At 46.6% G+C, this 23,104-nt stretch overlaps 3 protein-coding genes across 3 annotated transcripts; all 3 read right to left on the reverse strand.

The window, feature by feature from the left end:
• Nucleotides 1-731: 731 nt before the first annotated feature.
• DDX51 (DEAD-box helicase 51) lies at nucleotides 732-11,094 on the reverse strand. The gene is made up of 16 exons (XM_074887245.1): nucleotides 11,062-11,094; nucleotides 10,509-10,906; nucleotides 9,893-10,137; nucleotides 9,621-9,771; nucleotides 8,001-8,146; nucleotides 7,591-7,662; nucleotides 7,303-7,409; nucleotides 6,694-6,802; nucleotides 5,915-6,060; nucleotides 5,017-5,215; nucleotides 4,254-4,369; nucleotides 4,045-4,161; nucleotides 3,013-3,114; nucleotides 2,485-2,548; nucleotides 2,134-2,268; nucleotides 732-1,285 (listed from the first exon to the last, which is right to left on the reverse strand). The coding sequence occupies exons 1-16, from the start codon at nucleotides 11,082-11,084 to the stop codon at nucleotides 1,259-1,261; spliced, it is 2,157 nt and encodes a 718-aa protein (XP_074743346.1). The 5' UTR covers nucleotides 11,085-11,094; the 3' UTR covers nucleotides 732-1,258.
• A 727-nt stretch (nucleotides 11,095-11,821) lies between these two features.
• Nucleotides 11,822-14,389, reverse strand: LOC141951127 (macrophage migration inhibitory factor). The gene is made up of 3 exons (XM_074886961.1): nucleotides 14,146-14,389; nucleotides 12,927-13,099; nucleotides 11,822-12,084 (listed from the first exon to the last, which is right to left on the reverse strand). The coding sequence occupies exons 1-3, from the start codon at nucleotides 14,251-14,253 to the stop codon at nucleotides 12,018-12,020; spliced, it is 348 nt and encodes a 115-aa protein (XP_074743062.1). The 5' UTR covers nucleotides 14,254-14,389; the 3' UTR covers nucleotides 11,822-12,017.
• A 3,074-nt stretch (nucleotides 14,390-17,463) lies between these two features.
• Nucleotides 17,464-22,678, reverse strand: LOC141951265 (macrophage migration inhibitory factor-like). The gene is made up of 3 exons (XM_074887288.1): nucleotides 22,571-22,678; nucleotides 18,277-18,449; nucleotides 17,464-17,530 (listed from the first exon to the last, which is right to left on the reverse strand). Exons 1-3 carry the CDS (start codon nucleotides 22,676-22,678, stop codon nucleotides 17,464-17,466), a joined length of 348 nt encoding a protein of 115 aa, XP_074743389.1.
• Between the last annotated feature and the right edge of the window lie 426 nt (nucleotides 22,679-23,104).

Genomic DNA, 23,104 nt, shown 5'->3' on the forward strand with positions numbered 1-23,104 from the left:
CCTCCGGGCAAAGTTCCGACCAGGCTCTGCCACCTAAGTTAAACTCGGGCTTGTCTCGGCAACTGCCCTGTATTGCTTAACTATAAGGAACACCAAAGCTGGGGTGATGGGGCGTAGGTGTGCCAAGGGTAGATCCTTGTTTTGCTCCTGGGTGAGGACTCCCCCTTTCTGCCGCTCTGAGCCCAGCCCAGGCGCCCGGGCGGTGCAAAAACCACTTCGGAGAAAGCAGGCACGCAGGAGGGAGATTCAGTGCTGTAAACCCACCCCCCACAGCTCCTGTCTTCGCAAGATGCAACCACCCTTCCCTCCCAGAATCCCAGCCCTTCATTCTGCTCCAATAATGTATTGCTACTGCTGGTGTACATTACTTTGTAAAAAAAAAAAAAAAATAAGCCAAAGCTGGGGCATTTCTTGCTGAAGGTCTGGGAGGGCAGTTGCAGGCTGGAGCTCTAGGGTAGCTCAGCCTTCTGCCAGGGTCACCTAAAAACATCAGTGATATGTGTCAAACACCGATTTATGGCTTGCAGCAATAATAGCTGACTTCAGTATATTCAAATTAGACATCCAGCGTTTCAGTCTGCATTAACACCAACCTAACACTTAATAAAGCCTGCTGTTACCACAGGTACTCAAGGTTGGAAGGAAACAATGTAGGCAAGAAAATGACAAGAAAGGTGCAAGACTTCACCACTATCTCCATCCCTGTACCCAGGAATCTTTATTAGGCACCATTTAAAAAATATATATAGTATTTATTTAAAAGTTGCAGTCACTTCAGCCTAGAGCAGCTCTTCAAACACTCTGGCTACAGGCCCTGTGTAGGTGTTCATGCAGATGCTGCTGCTTGTGCAGTAAGAGAGAGCCAGGAGTTGTCCCAGGTCAGAGGCGAGAAGGGCACAGCCCTCACCTCTGGAGACCAGCAGCTCCATCAGGCCCCTGCTCAGGAGCTGTGTAACGGCTCAGCTCCTCAGTGGCAGTGGTTTTACGTATGCCAGCAGGATATGATGTAAAGTTCTCTTCAAGACAACTCTATCTCAAAATTTATTTATTTATTTACTAAACCAGTAACTGAGCTCTGTTCACAGTGTCCGTGAAAGGGGAATGATGCCTGTAGTTGCTGACTGCAGAGATGACGAGGTTGAGGAGCCAACCGTTCAGGGATCATGTCTCATTGTTACCATGCCAGGGAGTAGTCCATGACCTATCCCACGCAGCAGCTCCAGTGCCACGAAACATGACCTTCTCAGCTTCTGTTCATTCAGGCTCGTTTCTGTGCTCGCTCGTTCTGTTCAAAATTAAAGTTGAGAAGGTGACTGAAGAAGAACCTGTCTCAGTCACACAGAAGGGACTTCAGGGAGCAATGGGACAATTTAATAATCCTTTCTGCCCCAGTTCTCAAACATTCCTAGTCTACAACACAAAATCATCATTTTTCAAGGACAGACGTTTATCAGGAGTCCTCAATTCGAGAGCAGGACACTTGCCCAATCACACAGCACAGAAAGTCTATTATGGATCCCTAGTCTACCCATTTGGCAAGCTAAATGCTACCCTGCTTTTATCTGAAAGCTCCCAACCTTCCCACTGGTGTATAAACGAGGGCCTGCAGAAAATGCTTTCCTGGCTTGGAACACCCACCTTCTAGTCAGCATAGCTGTAAATTACAGTCTTAAAACTCTATAACGACAAAACGTTTAATTTCTGCATTTTGTTTGCCTTCCTCTGGGTAGTTGCCAAAATCCCAGCTCCAGAGGTAAAGAGAGAGGCAGAATAGAAAAGGAAACACCACAAATCATAGAATCATGAAGGTTGGAAAAGACCCTTAAGATCAAGTCCAACCGTAAACCTAACACTGCCAAGTCCACCACTAAACCGTGTCCCTGAGGGCCATGTCTACATGTCTTTTAAATATCTCCAGGAATGCTGCTTACCCTTCTCTTATCAAAAAACCTCTTTTTCTCCTCCTCACCCTTTTTATAATGATGCACCCACAAATGCTGCCTTCACACTGAAATGGAAATGTCTCAGTTGAAGGAAAGGATCCTGTACGCTAATACTTGTGCTAGTCATGAGTTGCAATAAACTGTGGAAGTTGTAGTTGGATTTTTTTATTTTCTTCCCCCTTTCAATTACCTTGACTGTCTTCTCAAGCTTACACAGAGCTTCTTCATATCGCTGCACCAACGGCTTCAATGAGTTGCCTTTCACTGGGTTCTTCTTTATGTCTTGGATGCCGGCATCCTTCAACATCCGCAGAAACCTACGTTCCTGAATAACAAAAAACAGACACAGGAGATGAGACACGCCACTGCCTGTCAGCTAGAAAATGAGCATGTTTTGGAACGTGCTGCCTAGTCAGGAAAGAATGGAAGTTTCCAAGTGCAAAACTCAGCTGACTGGAAAAGGTAGGAAGTAGCATGAACCTTATCTTCCTTATGCCCCCGCATGCATCCCTATCAAATGAATCCCACACCAACGACATACCTGAATTCTAAGGACCAAGCTGAAAGCAACACCCACTTCTCCTGCACGAGCTGTTCTTCCAACTCTGAAAAAGTAGCAGCAAGTCAGTTTAGCCACACAGTCACTGCCACTGCCAGCTCCAAGAATCTGATTCTGAAATTCTCCACATTTATGAAAGTCTGATTCCGAGTCTTTTGAGGTTAGCGCAGCAGGACTAGCCGTATGGTACAAAGGATGAACACTGCCAGGGCTCGTTTACAGCTGCTGAGCCGCTGCCGTTTTCTGAACATCAAGAAACCCAATACTTGATGCTGTCCAGGACAGTATTTCTAGCTCCTGTAAAATATCTTTTCTACAATAGGGCGCTAATTCTGTTTCAATACTGCATTACTCTGGTGATGCTATGGGCTTAATTTTGTTTAGAAAGCTATTTGCCTATTAAAGTAAAACATTCAAAGCTAAAAACCCTTTTAAGTGCATGTCACCTTTGCGAAATATTTCACAGTAAACCAAGCTTAGACATTTCCCTTTTACTCCTGGTTGTCTTACCGGTGAATATACGTCCTGATGAACTGTGGTGCATCGTAGTTTATTACGTAATTCACTCCTTTAATGTCAATCCCTCGTGCAGTGGCATCTGTGCTGATTAACCTGGTTTTGAACGGATATATAATCATTTTCAGGTAACATCTCTTGCACTACACACACAAGTGAAACATGAGCGAACACAGCACAACTCTTACTAATCTCTGTTCAAACTGGGCAGCCAGCCTCTGACCTCTGAGCACGACAACAGCATTTTAAGTCACTCCTTATTGTCACAGGCATTACTAGCTGCCCACAGACCTCCACGCATCACTACAGACTTGTCACCTACTGTTGTGCATGAGAAGTTACTGGGTGTTTCCAGGTTCTCCAAGCATGTGACACTAAGCCAGATGGCACCCACCACATTGAAGGTTACAAACCTGCGAGCTATCTGAACAACTGAACACAGACAGAGAGGTGTGAAATTCCAGTAGTCAAGGAGGAATTTAAACACCGGGTTTGGATAAAAAGAAAATCCAGAAAATAAGTATTTACCTTCTCAGAGACATTCCACAGATGCAATTCCATATAGCTACCAAAGTCACAAAGCGAATCAAACACATGGATAGAAGTAAATGTGTATGCCAGTCTGATCAGGGATTTCTTTGGTAGGAAGCACTAATACTATATATAGTTCTAGCACCAACATCCATTTTCTTTCAACAAGTGCCGGATGCCAAGCACACACATTAAATTTAAGATTTTCAGAACTGTATGTGTTTTAGGCAACTATATGAACAAGCAGTTACATTTACTGCTTGTTATAAAGTAACACATAGAAATTCAGATTACAGCTAGATTAGCACAGGCCAAATTACATGCAGGGTAAACAATCCAAGTCACAAGTCCAAGTCACACCCATTTTGCAAGTTGGCTCCTGCACAGTGTTTTACAGAGGACCCTGTTTAACTGTGTTCTTGGTTCTACCTAGCTCTTCACACTGGCAATAGCTTATGTTGGAAGACATGCAGGAAACTTATTTAAGATGCTTACAGTTGTATCTTCCCTTGTTCAAATTCCTTCATGGTTCTCCGTCTCTCATTTGGAGGTAACCGAGAAGAAAATTCAGCCACAGTGACTCCACCAAAGGCCTGAACCAGCAGGAACAATCTGTATGTAAATGGCACAGAAACAGTCACTTCATTGCCCCTGTAACATTACTTGACAGATACCTACTACAGTGATCTCATTAATGTATTCACCTGTGAGAAGCTTCCCTGGAGTTGGTAAAGCACAACACGCGGGAAAATTTCATTGTCAGCATGAAATGCAAGAGGAGCAGAGGCTTGGAATTCAGGTCACAAGGCACATAACATTGCTGCAGTCGACAGGGGAGAAGTTCACAGAGGAAAATTACTTCTTGCCAAGGCTATCTTCTCTGAAACCCACTACCTGTCCATGACCTACACAGGCTTAGGTGTTCTACAACTGACTCATAGCAGCAAAACCAGACCCCCACAACGCCACCCCCTTTAGAATAAATCACAGTTACAGGCTGGGAGGATACCACACAAGGTGGAGACAGGAGATCTGTGCTGTTCTAACGTTGTCACTTCTCCACAGCAAGTAACAACATGCACTGCCTTCTTGCCTACGGGGTGACCTGTATCTACATGCCTTGAAATGTATGTTATGTGTAGGGACAGCTGATAAGTGTTACTGTATTATTATTACTTCATATCTCCACTCCCCATTGCTGGTAAACCTAATTCTGCATGAAGAGAGTTTAATTAAAAAAAATTAAAATCCAGTCTTAACCAAATCAACACTAAGTAATGAGAAAACAAATGTGCAGAGGTAGAGCTCTGGGTCATAAATACTCCCAAAGCCACTTTTGCCCAGCACCTCTGTAACACAAGGAACCATAAGGAAAACATATTTGTTTATAGGGTTAAAACATAACTAGATACTCCAGAGTTAAACAAATCTTAATGTATAATTTATTCAAGAGAATTAATGTCATACCGATAGCCCCTCAGGGAGTGTGTATTTCTTATTAGTATCCTGTTCAGTCTCTCTTCCATCTCCGAGCGTTTTTTTCTCTGAATAGACAGATGTGAAGAGGCGAGGCTGGAATAAGTCCAGCTGCTGCAGTTTCTCTGGGTCCTGGGTCAGCGTGGCTGAAAACAGCAGTTTCTGTAAGGGTATCTGAGGATAGCAGGAGCTGAAATAAACAGCACACAGAAACCGATCTTTGAGGATGGAGTAAAGGGGTTCCTCCAGATAAAGTTATGAGGGAAGCAATTAACTTGTTTTGATGCTCTTTTCCTGCCCTGGGCCCTTCCTGTATGTTCTTTTCCACCCTTGTTTTATGGTGGAGTTCACAGACAGAACTGATCAGCGCTCTCAACCAACTGCACAACCTGCATCTGTTTCCCCTGCACACATCCTTCCATCCTAGTTACCTCCATCCTCAGTCTAGTTGCTTCCTTCCTTGGTTGTTGACCTCAGTTTCTGACACATTTCTACCAAGCTATATGAAAACAGCAGCTGCACATAAGATAATTCCAAGAGTTTTCCTTCAAATCCATTACTGAGCTTGCCAGAGGTCATTACTATGGTTACTGTGCAAATGAATCACAGACTTGCAATATTTGTGTGTTCTTTTGATGCTCTTTCAGTCTAGTTAAGGAAAGCTTGGAGAATACAACACTTTGTCATTTAGACTGAAGCCTTTCTCAGGTATGAGCTGCTCACTACCTGCTTTTTCAAGCTTTGGAAAAGCAGCTGCCTTACTTTGGCAGACATCTCTCAGAGTAAGCAAGCTTTGGGAGAGCCTGTGAAAGTACTGCAAAGCAGGGCAGTGACATCTACGTGCTGGTGTCTGTGCTACCCGTTCAAAGAAATGCATTCTGCAACTTACCTGGCTGCTGTTATAGGCCCTGGTTTGGTCCTCTGAAAAAGCATGTTGGAGCCAGAGTCATTTTCTACTTGGAATGCAGCCTTGACAATTTGGTTCAGGCAGTTCTGGTGCATGTCATCGATCATACGGTCAGCTTCATCTACAATCTGAATTCACAAGGATGAAAAGCACTTCTTGTTAAATACTGTCTAGCACTGGGGAGCTTTTAATTTCCTTTTGTATCTACAAGTGAACCAGAATCTAAGATAATGGAAGCTTCTAGTCAACAGAATTACTTTCTTTGCCCACCCTTCCTCAAATGAAGGCAGAAGTTTCTACCCCAAAACTGAATTTTGCTTTTGTTTCAGTGGCTCAGTAGCCAGCCTGACACTCAAACTACACACAAGTTCATCTGCATGTAAATCCAATCCATGTCTCTGAATAAGAGATAAAAATCTCCATATCCTAAATAAGATTGCAACTACATCTCTGCACAGACTCCCATATGGCAGAAGCTACTACAGTCTGATTATTCATCTTGACCTTGACCACTAAGGCTTTACTTCAAGTTTGTGTTTGCAAGAGGCTAAGAGAGAAGGGGAAGTGAGTAGATGCTTGGGTGTCACGAGTTGGAATAAAACATCTCATCTTGAGACTGCTGCCTGAGCAATCTGAAGTGCAGACCAGGCCTGCACAACAGTTCCAACAGAGATGTATTTATGTACCGTGCAAGAAGAAAGCAGGGATTACAGCTGCAACAGACCTGGCAATAAGATGAGAGACCTGTGGAGTTGACTCACCAGGAAGCGAAGCTGCATCAGGCTGAACCCCGGGGTCTGGCTAATGTGATCTGTGAGCCGCCCCGGTGTAGCCACAATAATATCAGCCAGGCTGCAGTAGCCTGTCACTCTGAAAGAACAAGCAGCTCGTCAGTACTTTTCTCCCTACACCATAAAGCATGTCACAGAGATCCTCGGTCAGCAGAGTTTCCTACTATTCACTTAACTGAGAAATAGTAAAATTCAAACACACATTTTACTTCGAAAAGCATGCAAAGGCAGTGCTGAACACTAAACCCTCATTTTAAATAAAAAATGTCATTCTTCACTGCTCTTAAAAAAGCTTAGTTGCAGCAAAATCCCGTAACAATCATTTGTACCTGTGAGTATAAGGTAAACGTTTGCATTCTACTCAGCTGGTGAAGAACCCCCAAAATCTAGCAGAACATAACAATCATAAAAGAGATAGCAGCAGGCACTTTGACAAAAAACAGGGTCTAGCATATAAATCAACTATGCAAAATCATTATTGCACGATGGTGATGCAATAGCCTATATTTTGACTTCTGCTTACTAAGATTAAATAGCTTACAATCTCTATAAACCTTATCAAAAGACCTTTTAACCTACTTTTTCTGGACAAGCATCTCCTGTTCCTTTGCAAAAGATTTCTGGCCAGTAATCAAAACGACCTTCAGACCTGTCCCATCAGTGTAAATGTTGAACACTTTACTCACCTACAAAAAGATGGGCTTTGTTAGCCACAACAAAATCAGTTAAAGTAATACTTCCCATTACGCTAACAACATCAAACCCACTGACAGGTCTTCAACCCGCTTCACAGAACAGCCAAAGTACTGACTGCACCAGCCTTTCCCTCGGCCCGGCTCCGCTCGGAGAGAAGCTGGAGTCACATACCTGCTGTGCCAGTTCTTTGGTGGGCAGAACAACCAGAGCTCGTACTTGGCAAACTACTCGGTCTAGCAGAACCTGCCAAAACAAAAGGCCAAATGAGTCCCTGAAAGCAGCGGGGAGAGAAGGGGGTTCTTGTATCTAATCTAGTGAGAAGAGATGGGCTTGACACATCCTTACGGACTTCTGCGTTTCCATTTTACTCCCTTCCACCCTCCCAACTGCTCATGCTATGGCTGTTGTCAGAGAAAAGGAGTGGGATGCTGAGATGAAGGGGACTCGTACAGCTCCTGCAGACAGCTAAGCTAAAAATCTGCTTTGCATCCACAAATTCCTTGGCTTTCTGACCTACTTTTGCTTGAACAAAAGCAACCCCAGCATTTTCCCTACAGATATTTCACTGGGGGTAAACTCACCTGTACTATGGGTATGACAAAAGACAGGGTTTTACCACTGCCAGTAGGTGCAGAGACACAGATGTCCCTGGGGCGGTATCCTCCCCGCCCCATCAAATACCCATTGGATGCACTCTGTAGAATAGCAGGAATCACCTCTGCCTGAACTGAACAAAAATGGAAACAAATATTAACTACACTGTTAACTGGACTAAAACCAGTGTATCCAGAAGAGCAGTTAAATACAATGAAACTGTTCCCACATCTGTTGTTGCTATAGATGTAAGAGAGGAAGAAATCAAAACCAGTTGTTAATCAAGATGCTATCTGGTTTTACCTGGTTCTTGTTCACTCACAGGAGCTTAGCACTGAATACAGATTTCCCTCTCCAAGAATTCAGCTATTTCTAGTGCTCAGCTAGGATGTTAATGTCTTAAATATTGTTTTCAACTCACATCTGTCTTCTTGTTCGCATGTTAGGATGGCACTGGGCAGATTTAAAACCTATGAATATTTGTCTGTAAGCATCCTTTCTCTGAAGTACAGACTACTCTTATATAAGACACAGAATATGCAACATGGCAATGCAGTCTTACTGACCAAGGAGCAAAAGCCTCCTGTAGGCTTTGGAGTCATTAAAGTTTGCTGCAGGACTGTACAGAAGGTCTGAAGCAAACAGTCCTGTACAGACAGCAGCTCTGGCTGTCATCCATGATCTCTCTCCTCTCCCTGCCCCTTGACGAGCCCTGACAAACTGGCCAACTTTGGTTTGCCTATGAGGTTTAGCAGCCAGGGGTTCTACCTTCGTGACAAGACCATGCTCAGTGATGCATATGACATCAGACTTTGGTGGACACCATCTCGAGCATGACACTGCTTGATTCATCTACTACCAAGCCATAAGCTAGACTTCATTTATGAGAAGACACAAGTTGCTATCAGCAACCTGTTAGGATCTCCCAGGACAAAATGAGCAACAGCATTTACATTAAGATGTTATGTAACCACATACTTAAAAAGAGAGGATGCATGCTGGCTTTCCAACGTAACCTTGATGAGCCTCCAGGCTCAGCTAGACCAAGTAACTGACTGAAGGTCAGAGATCCCACCTTCTTCCCTCTTCTTCCATTGCCTCATCTCCTTATCCCTGCTACCAGCTGCACTTTCTATTTATTTAGGAGCTGGCACTTATTGTACTTGTTTGCAAAACTGATAAAATGATGCAAAACCAACACCCTTTTTTTCGCTTGAATGGCTTTCTGCTGCTTTAAGGAGCTTGAACAGGTTCCCAGAGAGGTCTGATTAGCAGCTAAGATGGAGGAAGGTAAGGAACTAAAGCACAACCCTGGCATAAGGGGGGGAAAACAGGAGGACACAAGTAAGACCTCCCTCTTTCACCAGCTGTAAGCTATTACTTCAAGCCATTATATTTTGTGGCATTTACAACTAGATAACACACTTCAACTACTCAGTCTAGGTAAAGCTTTAGATATGAAGGGTCAAAACTAGTAGAATCAGTTTGATGCATTAAACTTGGTTTTGTTCTATGTTTTACTTCACCAACTGCATAAAATATACAGCAACAGACTGCAGGAACTACATGAGCCACCTTAGAAAGAAATAAAAGCACTATCAAGGTACCTGGAAAAAAGGACTCTATCCCATTCGTTTGCAGTTTTTTCAGCAGCCGGGGATGAATTCCTGGGACATCTCCAATGGGAATTAGATTATCTTTGATACGTTTTTGTACTAATTTGGGTTGAGCAAGCCACTCTGGTAAGAAAGGCTGAACCTGAGGTGGGGGAAAGGAGAATAACAAAGTGTTTCTGCCATCAAACAGACAACACCATACATAAAATAAGCAGATGCATGTTCCTTCCTGACCATCATCAAAATTCAGTCAAGATAGCTACCTTCTGCACTGGCTTTCTGTCGTAGTCTCCAAGAACCACCAAACTGGAGGCTGGAGGATTTGCCTCTTCCTCCGAGGCTGCTAAGAACAGCTCCTCCTTTGTGCTTTGATTTCCTTCAGCTCTTTCACTGTTCTCTTTCTTCCTTGTTTCAGATCCCTCTGTTTCCTCATCTCCCTTCTTCCTTTTAGAAGACTTATTTTTAAGGTTGCTTCTGTTTTCCTGTTGTTTGATGTCTTCTTCAGAATCTGGAATTTGGGTAACAGGAATACAAAGCTACAGGTCAGAATGTGCTACAGAAAAAGGGATATAGGGAATGACAGACTTAAGCAACAGCTTGCAAGCTTCTCTTTCTTCCTAGATCCAAGTGCAAAAGCCAAACATTTCTTCGTTGGTACAGAGGCAACTGAAGACTGAGGTGACATGCATCCCTCCTTCCTTTACACTAAACTTATCCTCAAAGTTTACAATGCAGAGCTTTCCCCTAACAAAGGAATTGCTTTGGGAATGTATAAGCAGATGAAAGCAAAATTTACCATCAGGTAACTTGTGTCTACTTCTCTGTTGAGAACTGTCAATCACAGTGAACTTAAATCCTATGACCTCAGTTTGTTGTTACCTGTTCCACTCTTCTCTTGCAGCACTTTCGATTTCCTTCTATTTTCTTTCTTCTTCTTCGATGGAGTGCTGCCATCTGCTGCCTCCTCTGTATCCGCCCTTTCTTCAGAAGAGCTGCGAGGCTGTTGTTTCCTCTTTAGCTTCTTCTGTCCTTGTGCACAGGACTGCTCTTCGCTCTCCCTCTGCCTCCTTCTTTTTCCTTCACCGCCGGGGCTCAGCCCTGCGCCCCCTGGGCCGGCTCCTCCGGACAGCTCACCTTCCCCTCCTCCCTCGGGCTGCGCCTCCTGCTGCTTCTTCAGCTGCCGGGCCTTCGCCTGCTGGCGCAGCCGCTCCAGGAGGACCCGAGCCCGGTCCTCCGCCTCGGCCCCCGCCTCCTCCCGCTCCTCCTCCCCGCCGTACCTGAAACGGTCCAGACAAACCCCCCTGAGGCACAAGCCGCACGCCCCCACCGGGCCCGTCCGGCCAGGCACCCCCCGCTCGAGCCCCTGCCGCGGGGGGACGCCGGGGCGCAGCTCCCGGAGCCGGGGCGAGGCAGACCCCGGGGCCGGGGGTACCTGTGGATGCAGAAGAGCGCCATGGCCGCGCCGCGCGGGCGCACGGAGATGACGTAAGCGGAGGCCGCGTGGCGCGGGGCAGCGGCGGAAGGCTCCAGAAGGCGCGGGGGCGGACGCGCGCGCCGCCTGCCGGCTGGGGAGGGGCGGGCGGCTGAGGGGGAAGAGGGAGAAGGGCGGGAAAACGCTGAGGGGAGCAAAGCACCTCAGCCGCGGAGCCCCCAGCCCTGAGACACTGAGGCCCAGGAGAGCACAGCTGCCCCGTGGAGACAGACCAGCAGCCGGGACAGAGGCTCACCACAGCTCTCACAGCACTGAGGGCCACCCCTGCCTGCTCCAAGGGAAGCCGGTGTAAGCAACATGGGTAGCAGCATTTCGACTCGGTGAGCAAAAGCACCCCTTCTGTGCTTGGCCCCACACGACTGGCACATTGTTAGAGGAAAGCCTGAAGGAGCAGGCACAGGACTGGCCCAAGGACTGCTTCTGCTGTGGCAACAGTGGACGCAACCAAAAAAAACCCCAAACCAAACTCAGAGCAACAAGAAGCCCTGAAGGCACCTACAGCCTCTGGAGCACAGCAAAGTAAAAATAGCCCTGGAGTGCTGTCAGGCACCTGCCACTCAGTCTAACCATACTGTGAAATACTGCATTTGAAAAATAGAAGCAAACCCACAGTGTTCCTCTTGCCTGCTTTAGGAGTGAAACAGATATGTTGCTGATTGCCCAACTCCATCCCCAACCTGCCAAAGCCCACACCAGACAGTTTATTTCTAAACCTTTATTTGTTTTCTACACAGAGAAAACAGAGGAATGTTGAAGCAGCAATATTTAAACACACTAGCAAGGAGCCATCAATCTGTGAGAGTGCACAAAATGCAACACATTTGTGCAGTGGTCTCTGCTAAGGGGCAGGATGAGGGTAGGTCCAGGAGCAGCCTCTTCAGACAGACGGGAGAGCTCTACGCAAAGGTGGAGCCATTCCAGCCCACATTGGCAGCATTCATGTCAAAGTAGTTGATGTACACCCTGCAGAAGAGGCACATGAAGACACAAACAATGACATTATTAACTCATTTATACAAGTAATGAGTGTGACAAGACAGGGGACAGTGCTTCCCATTCCTCAGAAGAAATTTCAAGTTTCATTTTTTACTGAAATCTAGCTAACTTCTCTGGTAGAGCCTCCAAACAGTTTCTCAGAATTGTAGGTTTTTTTTTTCTTTTTTAAAATACTAAATTCTTCAGTCGGGGACTGTCCAGACACCAGACAGCTTTTGGTTAGCAGCGTGTCAAGAATTTCTGGAGATCAAAACCTTTTGTTTCTGAGCACTGCAGTCCTTCACACGTGTCAGACAGACAGGCAGCCTTACGAGAGCCAAGCAGGCCCTCTGGGCCAGCTCTGCACTTTCTCCTTCCAACCCCAGCACATCAGTGGCAGCAGGTTCTTCCCGTCCTTCGCTGCTGCATGCAGACACTCTTGAGGCTCCACAGCCAGCAAGGGAGCTGTTCACAGCCTGATGGTTTCTACTTTGTCTTTCAGCTCCAGCCTGTTACTGCTCCTCCCTTGTGCTTTCAGCATCCCATCACCAGAGGACATCACACTCAGCAGCAAAAACCACACTGTACAACTTGTTAGTCCTCTGGGATTTCTCCCTACTCTGAGAACAGGAAGCCATTTAACAGAAGACTCTCAAGGCTAAGATGTAGGCATCAAACACTTAACTGGACATGAAAAACAACGCAAATTATCACTTGATATTTTCTCAAACACAGGGACTTATTCCTGGCTTTTTGTATTTTCAAGTAAACTTTTCAAAGCAGTTTCAGAAAGCCAGATAAATATGGTTAAAATCATGTCCCAGCCTCACCTGTCTGCCGATACATGCAAGTGCTTAGAGATGAGATCACACAGGAGCTTGGTGTAGGTCTTGTTCTGCTGCCCTCCTATCTTGCCGATGCTGTAAAGGCTGCAGAGCGCGCAGGGATCGGTGGAGCCCCCGAAGGACATCATCTGATCAGGTATGATGTGCACAGCAATGTACTGCGGTAAGAGAACAAACGGTTACAGCCTATCTCGCCTTCCCTCTCCTGATGCAAACTTGCTGTCGGTACCAACTTTACTCAGGGCAGCCGTGTGCTGTACAGTGGCCCAGGGCTGGGGCCAGACAGCTCGCCAGCGCTGCCCTCTGCGCCCTTCCCAGGCTCTGGGGAAGCACCGATGGCTCAGTCGCTGCAGCCCCCACGGCTGGCACGGCAGCGTGTGCTGTGGGGATCCCCCCGAGCCTGGCTCCCAGCTTTAGGAACGAAGGTCATGCTTGTGTAACGCCGCAAGCAAGGCAGGTACCCCTGCCCGCCACAGCACTGCTGCTGAGGGGCAAAGCACAGGCGGCTGGGGATAAAGGCCTTAAAACTGTATTTACACGCCCGAATCCACACCCTCAAATCACGGACTGAGCCATCGGGGCCGTCTAAGAACCTTGTCTGCAATTCAGCCTTATCGGGCTTTGACTCCCCAGGCTGCAGCAGTCTGGCCCAAGAGGGGCCGTACCCGACGCCGGGATAACCGGGAGCAGCCCGGAGGAGGGGCCGGTGTCTGCCAGGCCAGCGGGTCTGTGGCAAAGCGAAGCGGCAGATACCGAGCTCTCCTCCGGTAGCGATCCTGTAGCGATGCGAGCACCGAGCTCCCCGCCGGTCAGGCTGCTGCTCCGGGCGGCCAGGCCGAGGGCGGCTCAGGGACGGGCCGCGGCTCCCCTCGGCCCCCGCGGAGGGCTGCCGGCGGGAGGGGACCGGGCACAGGGCCCTTCCCCCGGGGGCCCGCAGTCACGCCATGCCCGGAGACGCTCCCCTCGGCGGCCACGGCGCCGCCGCCCATCCCCGCTTCGCCCCCGGTGCGCAGAGAGCTGGCGCAGCCCCGCAGCCGCCCCGCCGGGGCCTCCCCTCGGCGCCGGGCCCGCCGCCCCTCCGCCGGGCGCCGCACACGTGCTCGCCCCGCTCCCAGCCCAGCACCGCCGGCCCCATTCTGGGGCAGCCCCCGCTCCCGCCGGGCCGCGGCCCTCCGGCAGCACCGGCGCCGCCGCCCGCCCTCACCTGCGCGGGCTTGCCGGTGGCCTTAGCCAGCTGCTGGGTGAGGTCGCCCAGCAGGCTGTCGGGCACGGCGTCCTTGCAGACGTTGGTCTGGATGGCGAACATGGGCATGGCGGCGGCGGAGAGGGGCGACGGGGCCGACGGCGGGAGCGGAGCGGAGCGGCGGGAGAGTGGACCCAGGCGGCGGCGGCGGCGCTTTTAGTGCGCGCGGAGCCGCGCCGGCCTTAAAGGGGCCGCGCCCGGCGGGAGGGGGAGGGGAAGGGGGAGGGAGCGGGCTGGGGGGAGGCCGCCCCCGCACCTCTGCTGCCCTCGCGGAGGCTTACGGCTGCCCTCCCGCGGCAGCGTCCCGACCAGAACTGCCCCCCCCCGGCCCGCCGTTACTCGCTCGCTCCGTTACTAGCAGGGAGCGGGTTTGGAGGGGATGTTGTAGGCCCCTCCCTGGAGCCGAGTCCTGCCGCGCTGGGCAGCTCCTGCATAACCCGGTATCAGCGCATGTGGAACGGCCGCCGGCGCGCTCCCGCTGGCTTTTGCAGGATCAGGGCCAAAAAGGGCTTAGAGGCCCCAGCTTGGCAGTTGCAAAAAGGGATATTAGCCCTGGCTCCGGAGGGATTTTTTGCTGTTGCAAAATAAAGGCACGTTTTTACGTTTTCTGGTGCATAGCTTTAACACAATGTAAGCAGAAACGTCAGATTTGCTGGCGTGTTAATTATTCTCTAACGTTTTTCAGTCAAATTGAAAGTGATTTATTACTCCTCAGCATCCTCATTTTCAAATTTTTCTATTGGAAAAAGGCAGAAGTGATTTTTTTTGCTTAGAAATGAAATGGTGCATGTCTCTTCGGAAGCGGCCTGAGAGATGAGCCTTACGCAGGGCTGTGTGATGCAGTGCACGTAGGCTGCAGAGGGCACGGCTCCCCACCCTGCCGGGCCTTGAAATGACTCATGGGAAGTCTGAAGAGAATCAGGCCCAGAGCCTTCTCCACAGACGTTTTACACACAGAAATCGAGCATGTGTTGATTTTTAACAAAGTCCTAGCACTGCTGCTGCTAGAAAGCTTGACTGAACATACATGTTACACATGTGAACACAACAGCCCTGAGGGAAGAATAAGGGATGGTATTGTGTGGGAATGCTGAGAACTGGCAGGACCGGAGCATGTAGGTTTTTAGTGTTTAACAGTGCTATTAAGAACTAATATTGTCAGCTCCCCACCATTGTGTAGTGCCACTTATTCCTCCCACCTTCCTGCCTCCCAGAGTGGTTGCATGGAGGTGGGGTGTGAATTCTGGCACCACCAGCGAACTTACTCTGTGGCCTACCAGGCCCAAAGTGGCAGACCCTGGCCCTGCTGCCACACAATGGAGAGACAGCCACAGTTTCATTCTCCTGTGCCTCCTTGACTAAAGAAGCAGCAATGTGTACATTTTCATAGCTTCTAAAGATGCATTTTCAGACAATAACCAAATACCAGTGTACTTGCACACACCCCTCCCTCAAGTGATTGTTCCATACTCATGCATCTATAATACATTTTCTGGATGAACAGTGTCTGTTTTAAAACACAATTGCCTGTTCTTAAAATAACAATGAAGAAATGTTCTAAAAGCAAAAAAACTGAAAGGTAAAATGTTTTAAAGAAATATACTAAAGAGCATTCTTATGATGTGCCAGAGACAGAGGCAAAGAAAGCTTTGCATTCTCTAGTAGAGACTATAAGAGTTGTTAGCAAGTAGAGATGATCTTAATTCTACTTGTGCCATGAGGTACCTTAGGAACACACATTTCACAGTTTGGATGCTCCGAGGATAACTCTGAAAGCATCCAGCATAGAAAGGCTTCGGAAGATATGTGGGCAGGCTCAAGCCTTTCCTGGAGGCTGACTGGAAATGGCAGGGCTGGGGCATTCATGGGTTGCAGCTGTAACATACCCAACTGCATCACAGTCAAAACCTGAGCACAGAGCAACTGGACCAGGGAGGAGATCAGAGACTGCTGGTGCTGTGGCTCCCAGAACAGGCAGAGGCAGCGCTCTTTAAGCAGGTAGCTCTATGAAGAAGGCAGACTGATTTCTGGAAAAGGGAACTGCCTCCTCATGGAAAGCCCTACTGTGTTTAGGGGCTTCATAGCCATTCTCCACAAGCAATTTTGCCAAAAGACTACCTACCTAGTGCCATGTCTTCCTCCCTGGGCAGCTCTGCAAGGCACTAAGATATACTGTATTTAGATGCCGAGTAGCACATCACTTCATTGGCTGTGGTGCTTTGATTCACCTAAGCAGCTTTCCTTTGTTATCTCAAAGCATTTTTGCAGATTGAGGTACAGGCTTGTATTTAAAGACTATGGCTGCAAAGTAAAGCTGTGATAGGAACAAAACGGGATGTTCGTGATAGAGCTCAGAACAGGGGTGTGGTAGGTTTGTTCTTCCAGAAAAGAAAAAGTCACAATATGCCTAATTTCAGAGATTCAGGAAACAGATCTGTACCCAATCTTTCTACTTCACTTTGGAAGCAAATGCTCTTATTTGACCCAGGGCTTGAATAAAAAATTTATATGGAAATCTTCCTTTTGTAAGTAATTCATTACTTTGGCCTCTGGGAATGGCTCACTGTGCCTCTGCCTCATTTTGAGCTGTGCTCTAATCTCCACTGTCACTGCAAATTGTTCGATGGATTAAAAGGGGAGGGGCCAAACAGTGAACAGTGGGTTTTTCCACTTACTCCCTCTGCCTATCCTGAGCCCTGAGAGACTCTTTCAGCGTGAGTTTTTCTGGTAAGCAGTTAGAGGTCCACGTAGCATTCGGATCTAAGGAGGACCTGGACTGCAATCCATCCCTTTTAAATAAAAGGCAGTCATGTCTTTCCTCCCTTTGAAGGGAGGGCTGTATGCCACATTGATAGCCACATCTATTGACTTAAACGTAAGTGTATTTTGAAATCAGGTCAAGACAGCTGTATTTAAATCAGGACAGGCTGTCCAGCATGAACAGGGCAAAGGCATACCCAAATGGAGTGTTCATCTTCACACAAGACTAAATTGTTTTTTAAAAAAGAAAAGCTTCAGTTAAGAGCATTTTGAGAAAGCACCTTCCATCTCAACCATAGGCCTTTCCAGAATAACAAGACAGATACAATGATAAGGCTCCTGCTGGATTTTTGCTTTTATTTAAGCAGCAGACAAGGTGTTAAACACCAGTGGGTAGCAGCGACTAAGGAACCACTGCCTCTTGCATTTGTGCCAGATAGTGGTAACATGACTAGAACTGCAGTGCTCAAAACCCAGGGTGAGGGTTCAGGAATAAACTCTTACCACCCGAGGGCAACCTCAAGCAAAGGTGGTGTTGTTCCAGCCCACATTGCCAGCACTGATGTCGAAGAAGCTGACATAGATTCTGAAAGGGAAGACAAACACCGTTAGCTGCCGAGAGCAGGGCGCTGCAGGCTGGCCAGGGTGTTCCGCAGCAGGACACAGCCATGCTGTAGACAGTTCCTCAGGGCTTTACACTTCCCAGGCCTGCACTGCGTCTCAGCAAGTTGCGCATTTCTTTTTTGCGAATGCTGGCAGGTAGGTTTGAGTGTTACATATTCCACATCCCCCACCCACCCTTTTAATGCCTTGTCTACTTGCATTCTGGAGTTCCTGGTATTTTTCTGCTTCTTGTTTTAAGGACATCTGAGGATGCTGTGTTTTATTTAGTAATTTCTGGAGCAGATTGGTGTATCTTCAGGATGAGGACTAGAAATGCTTTTATGTAAGTGGAAGCTTTTGTAATAAACCTCAACTTGTACCCCACAGGCAGTAGGGAAGTGTTAGTACATGTTACTCAAGTTATCAATTTAGTATCGTCAGGTTATTGTGTCTGTGCCTGGGCTTTTGCACATATGAGATCTGTGGGTGCATGCAGTGCCTGGATCGCCATCATTTTAACTAAGAGAAGTTTTACAGCTTGTGGGCATTGGCATTGCAGCTTATGCAATTGCTCCTTTCCTCTTTTTAATTGGAGAGTTGTTCCATTGACTTGACATTTAGCCTCTTCAAGCAGAAGGTTAATAGAAGAACACCAAAGGACAAGTCTGGGATTAATAGTTTTAACAATCTGTGGAAAGTCATGTCAGGGAAGTTGCTGTATGAGCTCACCTGTCAGATGGTATTTTCAGCTGTTTGTTCAGCAGGTCACAAAGCAATTTGGAGTAGACCTTGTTCTCCTGCTCTCCTATCTTTCCAATGCTGTAGAGAAAGCACATAGCACAAGGGTCTGTGGAGCCACCAAAGGACATCAGCTGATCAGGAGAGATCTGTATTGCTAGATACTGTTGAAAGAAGAAGAGAATATTATTTTCCTTTGCCATGTTAGGAAAAGTTTTGAAAATGCAGGAAGGTATTGTGTACCTAAACTGCAGTGGAAATAGGTGCAAGCCTATCAGTTATGCTTTTGAAATTCTCCCGCATGTATTTCATTGCATTTCCAGACTTCCTAAATATTTTCCTGCAAGTCAGAGATGAGAAGGTATGAAATACAATCACATTCCCATGACATACCATTTGGGAACAGGCACTGCCATCACAATCCTTTCATCTGTACACTTAACTAAAAGTACTAGCAGCACATAAAAAAAACCCCAACAAACAAGCAAAAAAAAAAAAAAGCAGTCCCAGGCACTCAGAGATGCTTTTCACCACTTACTAAAATGCAAGTAGTTTCACCCTTGTTCTTAAGTTACCCTGTGGCAAAGATCCTTCCTTCCTTGCTGTCCTGAAACCTTCAACCCCAGTGTGTCCAATTATCTACTGAAAGATGGGTTCTGGACGCTCAGCCCAGGTACACTGTTAGGAGGACCCTGCATCTTTACTGACTCGAAATTTGGGGTAGAAAGTTCAGGTGCTCCAAGAGGTCAGTGACCTGCAATACCTCCAGAACCTCCTCCGAGGCACTGGGCTCTCCCTGCCTGTGCAGGAAGGCTGGGTGCGAGTGGGGGTGTGTAACTGCATTGCTGCTGCCCTACGTTCCAGAGAGATTTCACACCTCACTGGCTCCCGCTGCAGTCTTCCCTGATGAGGTAAATGTGAGCTGACACAGCAGAGGTCTAAATCAACATCCCCCTCATTAAACAAAATACAGCCTAATCCTACTTTTGTTCTTGGTAGCAGGAAAAAAAGGAAGAAAGTATCTATGTTAATATTAATGACCAGCCTGCAATTTTCCCTGCTGCTAATACACAGTGTCAGATCCACACACGGAGGAATCCAGGGATCAGTTCCTTTGGCATCCATCTGGCTTCTGTTCTGTTCTTACCCACGTTTATTAGCAGCGCATCATTGGAACTGAGCAGCAATTAACCCTCTTGGTCAAACAAGCTAGCCTGAGTACCAGGAGTTGTCTGGGTAATTAGTCTTGGCCATCATTTACAGCTTGTTTGGGTGCAAGGTGCATCAGGCCACAGCAGTGCAGGGTAAGCCAAGGAGATCCTGCTGAGGTACCACTTGCTTGGCCCAGTTCTCCCCTGGCTGGACGCTCTGTGCTCTGCCAACTGTAGGTACATGTACACCTTGAACATCCACCCTGGAAGCAATTATTGTTTTAAAAAAGTCAAGCTGAAGTGTTAATCAGCATTATTTTCTGAGAGCAGTTCGAACATGTTTGAAACGGTTTTTCCGTTAGAAAAAACCCTATTTGATTAAAAATAAAAATCAGTATTTTTTCCAAATGGTACCATTTCCTGTGAGAGGAAAGCTCTGCATTCCAGCCCACCCTAATCCTTTCCTTCTTTCTGTGTTATAACTAAGAGATTCTCCCTTTCCTATTGCCTCCTCTGTCACGAAGAGCTTGCATGTCCTCTTCAAAAAATCTCTTTGTTGTTCCCTGTATATTTCTAAGTCCCATTACATATCCCTTCCACACGGCTGCACAAACCTGTTCCAGCTGCATCCCAGCCCTGGCCTCTAGCTTTATATTCAGGAGCTGTTATGCAAGAACCACCAGCTGACGCCCCCCCTCCCCCCAAAAGCAAGTACTTGTTTGCTAGACTGATAAAAAAATACCTTTTTTTTTTTTTTTTTTGAAGAGGGATAGAACACATCAGTTTTACATAAGAATTTCATTATATTACTGCATGTGTTGGAAAAAAAAATAATATAATCCTACTCCTATTTACAGTTAAGCCTGCTTTCTGGAGACGAGGCTTATACAAGCCTAAAACATGCTTCTGCCTATTCCCCAAGATAACTAACTTTGGTCAAATTTGACAGAGATTGATTTCCTACATGTTTAATGAGACTGATCGATCGCATAGAGCACCATTACTGTCCCTAGAGACAGAGGGGCCCCTTTATCAGGCATCAAACTATCTGCCTGGAAGAGACACAGTAGAACCAGGCTTCTCCACGTCAGTTGGCTTTTTAACTCAGCACCAAATCAATTTGATGACAACATCCAACAACATAGAACTGTCTTTTAAAGTCTACAGCCATACAACAAATAGAAATATTCTAATTATCAGTGCTGAACTGAGAATTTGATTGGTGAAAGAAGTGTCAGTACTATTAACCATCCCACCACTGGTGGGATCCATGGTACAAGTCCAATGCAAAACCTGACTGGAAATCACAGAAACTTTTAAAATTTTCCTCCAAGAATTAGCTGAAATTTTGCTGCAAGTTAAGCTGGCTGCTTTCTGCCACTGAGGAAGAAAGAAAAAAGTTCCTGTCTCTTTCATAACAGCCTACCTTTTCATCCTGCTCTCCTAGAAGAGCCAGTGTCTATTGATCCTTGCATTATCTTATTTCTTTAGCGTTTTTCCATTGGTGCATCTCTAACCTGCCTCCCTCTTTCTCAAAATAAAAGGCCTGAGACTGGATGGAGTACTCCTGCTGAGGCTTAGTTCTCCCTTGTGGCCAACAGAAGGGAACTGCCCCTGCTCCCAAGCATTGTCTTAACTCTTATTCATGTTATAACCCATAACAGCTCCCCAAATCCTTTCCTCTTTAATGAATTGTTATTTGTCTTTTGTGCAGTTTGACTTATTAATCAGCTATTGAAGGAAAGCTTCTTGACTTGAGAAGATATCTCTTACTATGTTCTTGAATTCTTACTGTCTCCTGTGCATACAAGCTATGGCCACCTGCACATCTTGCTCCACTGAGCCATCACGGGAAGCGTTGACTAGATCTGAGCAGAAGACACGACTGTGGGACTGTTTAAAATGTTCCTGATTTTGACAAAACCAGGCCAGCTGCTCACAATTTTCTTACCATTTTTAAGACATTCCAAAGCTTGTTCTAATATTTTCAGTTATCCTACTTGGTTTTTAATTTCGGGTCCATTTTTCCCCTTTCTTAGGACACTTCCACCTCTGGCAGTTACCAAACAATTGCTAGGGGGTTCAGAGATCTCTGTTGTCATCTGAAGCAGTCTGGGGTCACTCCCATGTCAGAGCACTTTGTTTCCATGAAGAGCAAAGATCTGCTCAAGAGCTTTAGGCGTCCCAGTGGGCAGAGAAAGGTTTGCCAGGGAGCCCTCACAATCCTTTCTGTAGGCACCAGAACTTCATTCTTTCTAGAGCTTCAAAGCATCGCTCCCAAAGGAAAATAAGAAACATTTTCTGAAAATACTCATTTTCTAGTGAATACATAGAAGGAGTACTTCATCAAGCTGCTGAAGATCTATAGCCAATTCATTAAGTTACTGCTGCTGCAGCAGCTGAGAAGTAGCTCATGTTGTAAAGCTTGTAGCTCTCTAGAGCAGCTTTCACTTTGTTTTTCATATTCATCAACAGTCTTCAGTAAACAACTGATACAGTGACTAGTGACCTTTCAGGATTAAGTAAGAAAATAAAAACTTTACAAGACCCTTAATGACAGTATTTCAGCATTCCACCTCAGTAGCTTATTGCCATGGGTTTTGGCAGGTAAAAATCCCTCAGCTTGGTAATGAAACCAGCAGACAGAATTTACTCCGGTGTTTTGACTACAAGCAGCAGGATATCACGTGGGTATTTTTGCTAGATGTCCAAGCAAGCTGAATACCTTATTTTCTTTCTTCAGCTGTAACCACTAGGCCACAGGCAATTTGGTGGCATGTAACAAACATATTCAGCAGGAGTCTGCAAGGAAGTTAGAGGGTGAGGCTTGCTTTCAGTCAGCTAGATTCTTGAGAGATGTTCAGAGATACCTGCACATACATACCCACCACACATCCCGTGTCTCGACCTACATGGAATACCATCATATACACAGCTAGTTTAAATACTTCAAGTGTTTTAAAACCTCAGAGCTAAGTTACAACAAACAAGTATTTGACATTTGTGCAGAGAGAAGACTCTAAATACTGGTGAGTTATTGGGTATATTAGTTTATAGAGGCTATCACTGAGAAATAGCTCATTGCATAGGCACAGCTGACTAAGTAAAGAAAACATTCAAGCATCTGGACTTACCTGTGCTGGTTTGCCCATTGCTTTTGATAACTGTTGGGTAAGCTCCCCCGTGAAAGACTCTGGAACTTTATCCTTGCTTATATTTGTGTTAATAATGAATTTAGGCATCTTTGGATTGCAAGAGGATTTTCATTCAGCTCACCTTGTTCACACCTTTGCTTCTAACCCACCTGCAAGACAGTTTACCCCACTGTACTAGTAAGCGCCTCAGGAGCCTTTAAATAGTCAGTGGTACCTTCCTCAGGTGTGCCTGGAGGGGAGAGAGTGCCTCGGGAGAGGCGAGGCTGCATGTGCCATCTGCAGGCGGCTAATGCAGATAGTCAATGTACAGCTTCTGTAGTGGGGAGAGTGGGCTTTTTGCACTCTGGAAATCAAAGCATCCAAAATGACACTTCATATTTGGTTACAGCCTGATCATGAAAACCACTGAAAAGCAAGTGTTTCAGGGACTGCTTGAGAGTGGGAGAGTTATAATGTGCTTCTTTATGCAAGTCTCATAATCATTTAAAAAATTTAGATGGGTGCCTCAACTGT

Source organism: Strix uralensis, chromosome 17 (assembly GCF_047716275.1).
Source record: "Strix uralensis isolate ZFMK-TIS-50842 chromosome 17, bStrUra1, whole genome shotgun sequence".
Lineage (NCBI taxonomy): Eukaryota > Metazoa > Chordata > Aves > Strigiformes > Strigidae > Strix > Strix uralensis.

Excerpts from the sequence above, each read along its gene's own strand:
- DDX51 (XM_074887245.1), bottom strand. The coding sequence starts at position 11,084 with ATGGCGCTCTTCTGCATCCACAG. Across the intron at positions 9,772-9,892 it reads ACAGAAAGCCAGTGCAGAAG|GTTCAGCCTTTCTTACCAGA; the intron begins GTAGCTATCTTG and ends CCCCCACCTCAG. Across the intron at positions 1,286-2,133 it reads AGCTTGAGAAGACAGTCAAG|AACGAGCGAGCACAGAAACG; the intron begins GTAATTGAAAGG and ends AATTTTGAACAG.
- LOC141951127 (XM_074886961.1), bottom strand. The coding sequence starts at position 14,253 with ATGCCCATGTTCGCCATCCAGACCAACGTCTGCAAGGACGCCGTGCCC. Across the intron at positions 13,100-14,145 it reads CCACCGGCAAGCCCGCGCAG|TACATTGCTGTGCACATCAT; the intron begins GTGAGGGCGGGC and ends CTCTTACCGCAG. Across the intron at positions 12,085-12,926 it reads TTGCATGTATCGGCAGACAG|GGTGTACATCAACTACTTTG; the intron begins GTGAGGCTGGGA and ends CCTCTTCTGCAG.
- LOC141951265 (XM_074887288.1), bottom strand. The coding sequence starts at position 22,678 with ATGCCTAAATTCATTATTAACACAAATATAAGCAAGGATAAAGTTCCA. Across the intron at positions 18,450-22,570 it reads CAATGGGCAAACCAGCACAG|TATCTAGCAATACAGATCTC; the intron begins GTAAGTCCAGAT and ends TTCTTTCAACAG. Across the intron at positions 17,531-18,276 it reads CTGAAAATACCATCTGACAG|AATCTATGTCAGCTTCTTCG; the intron begins GTGAGCTCATAC and ends CTTCCCTTTCAG.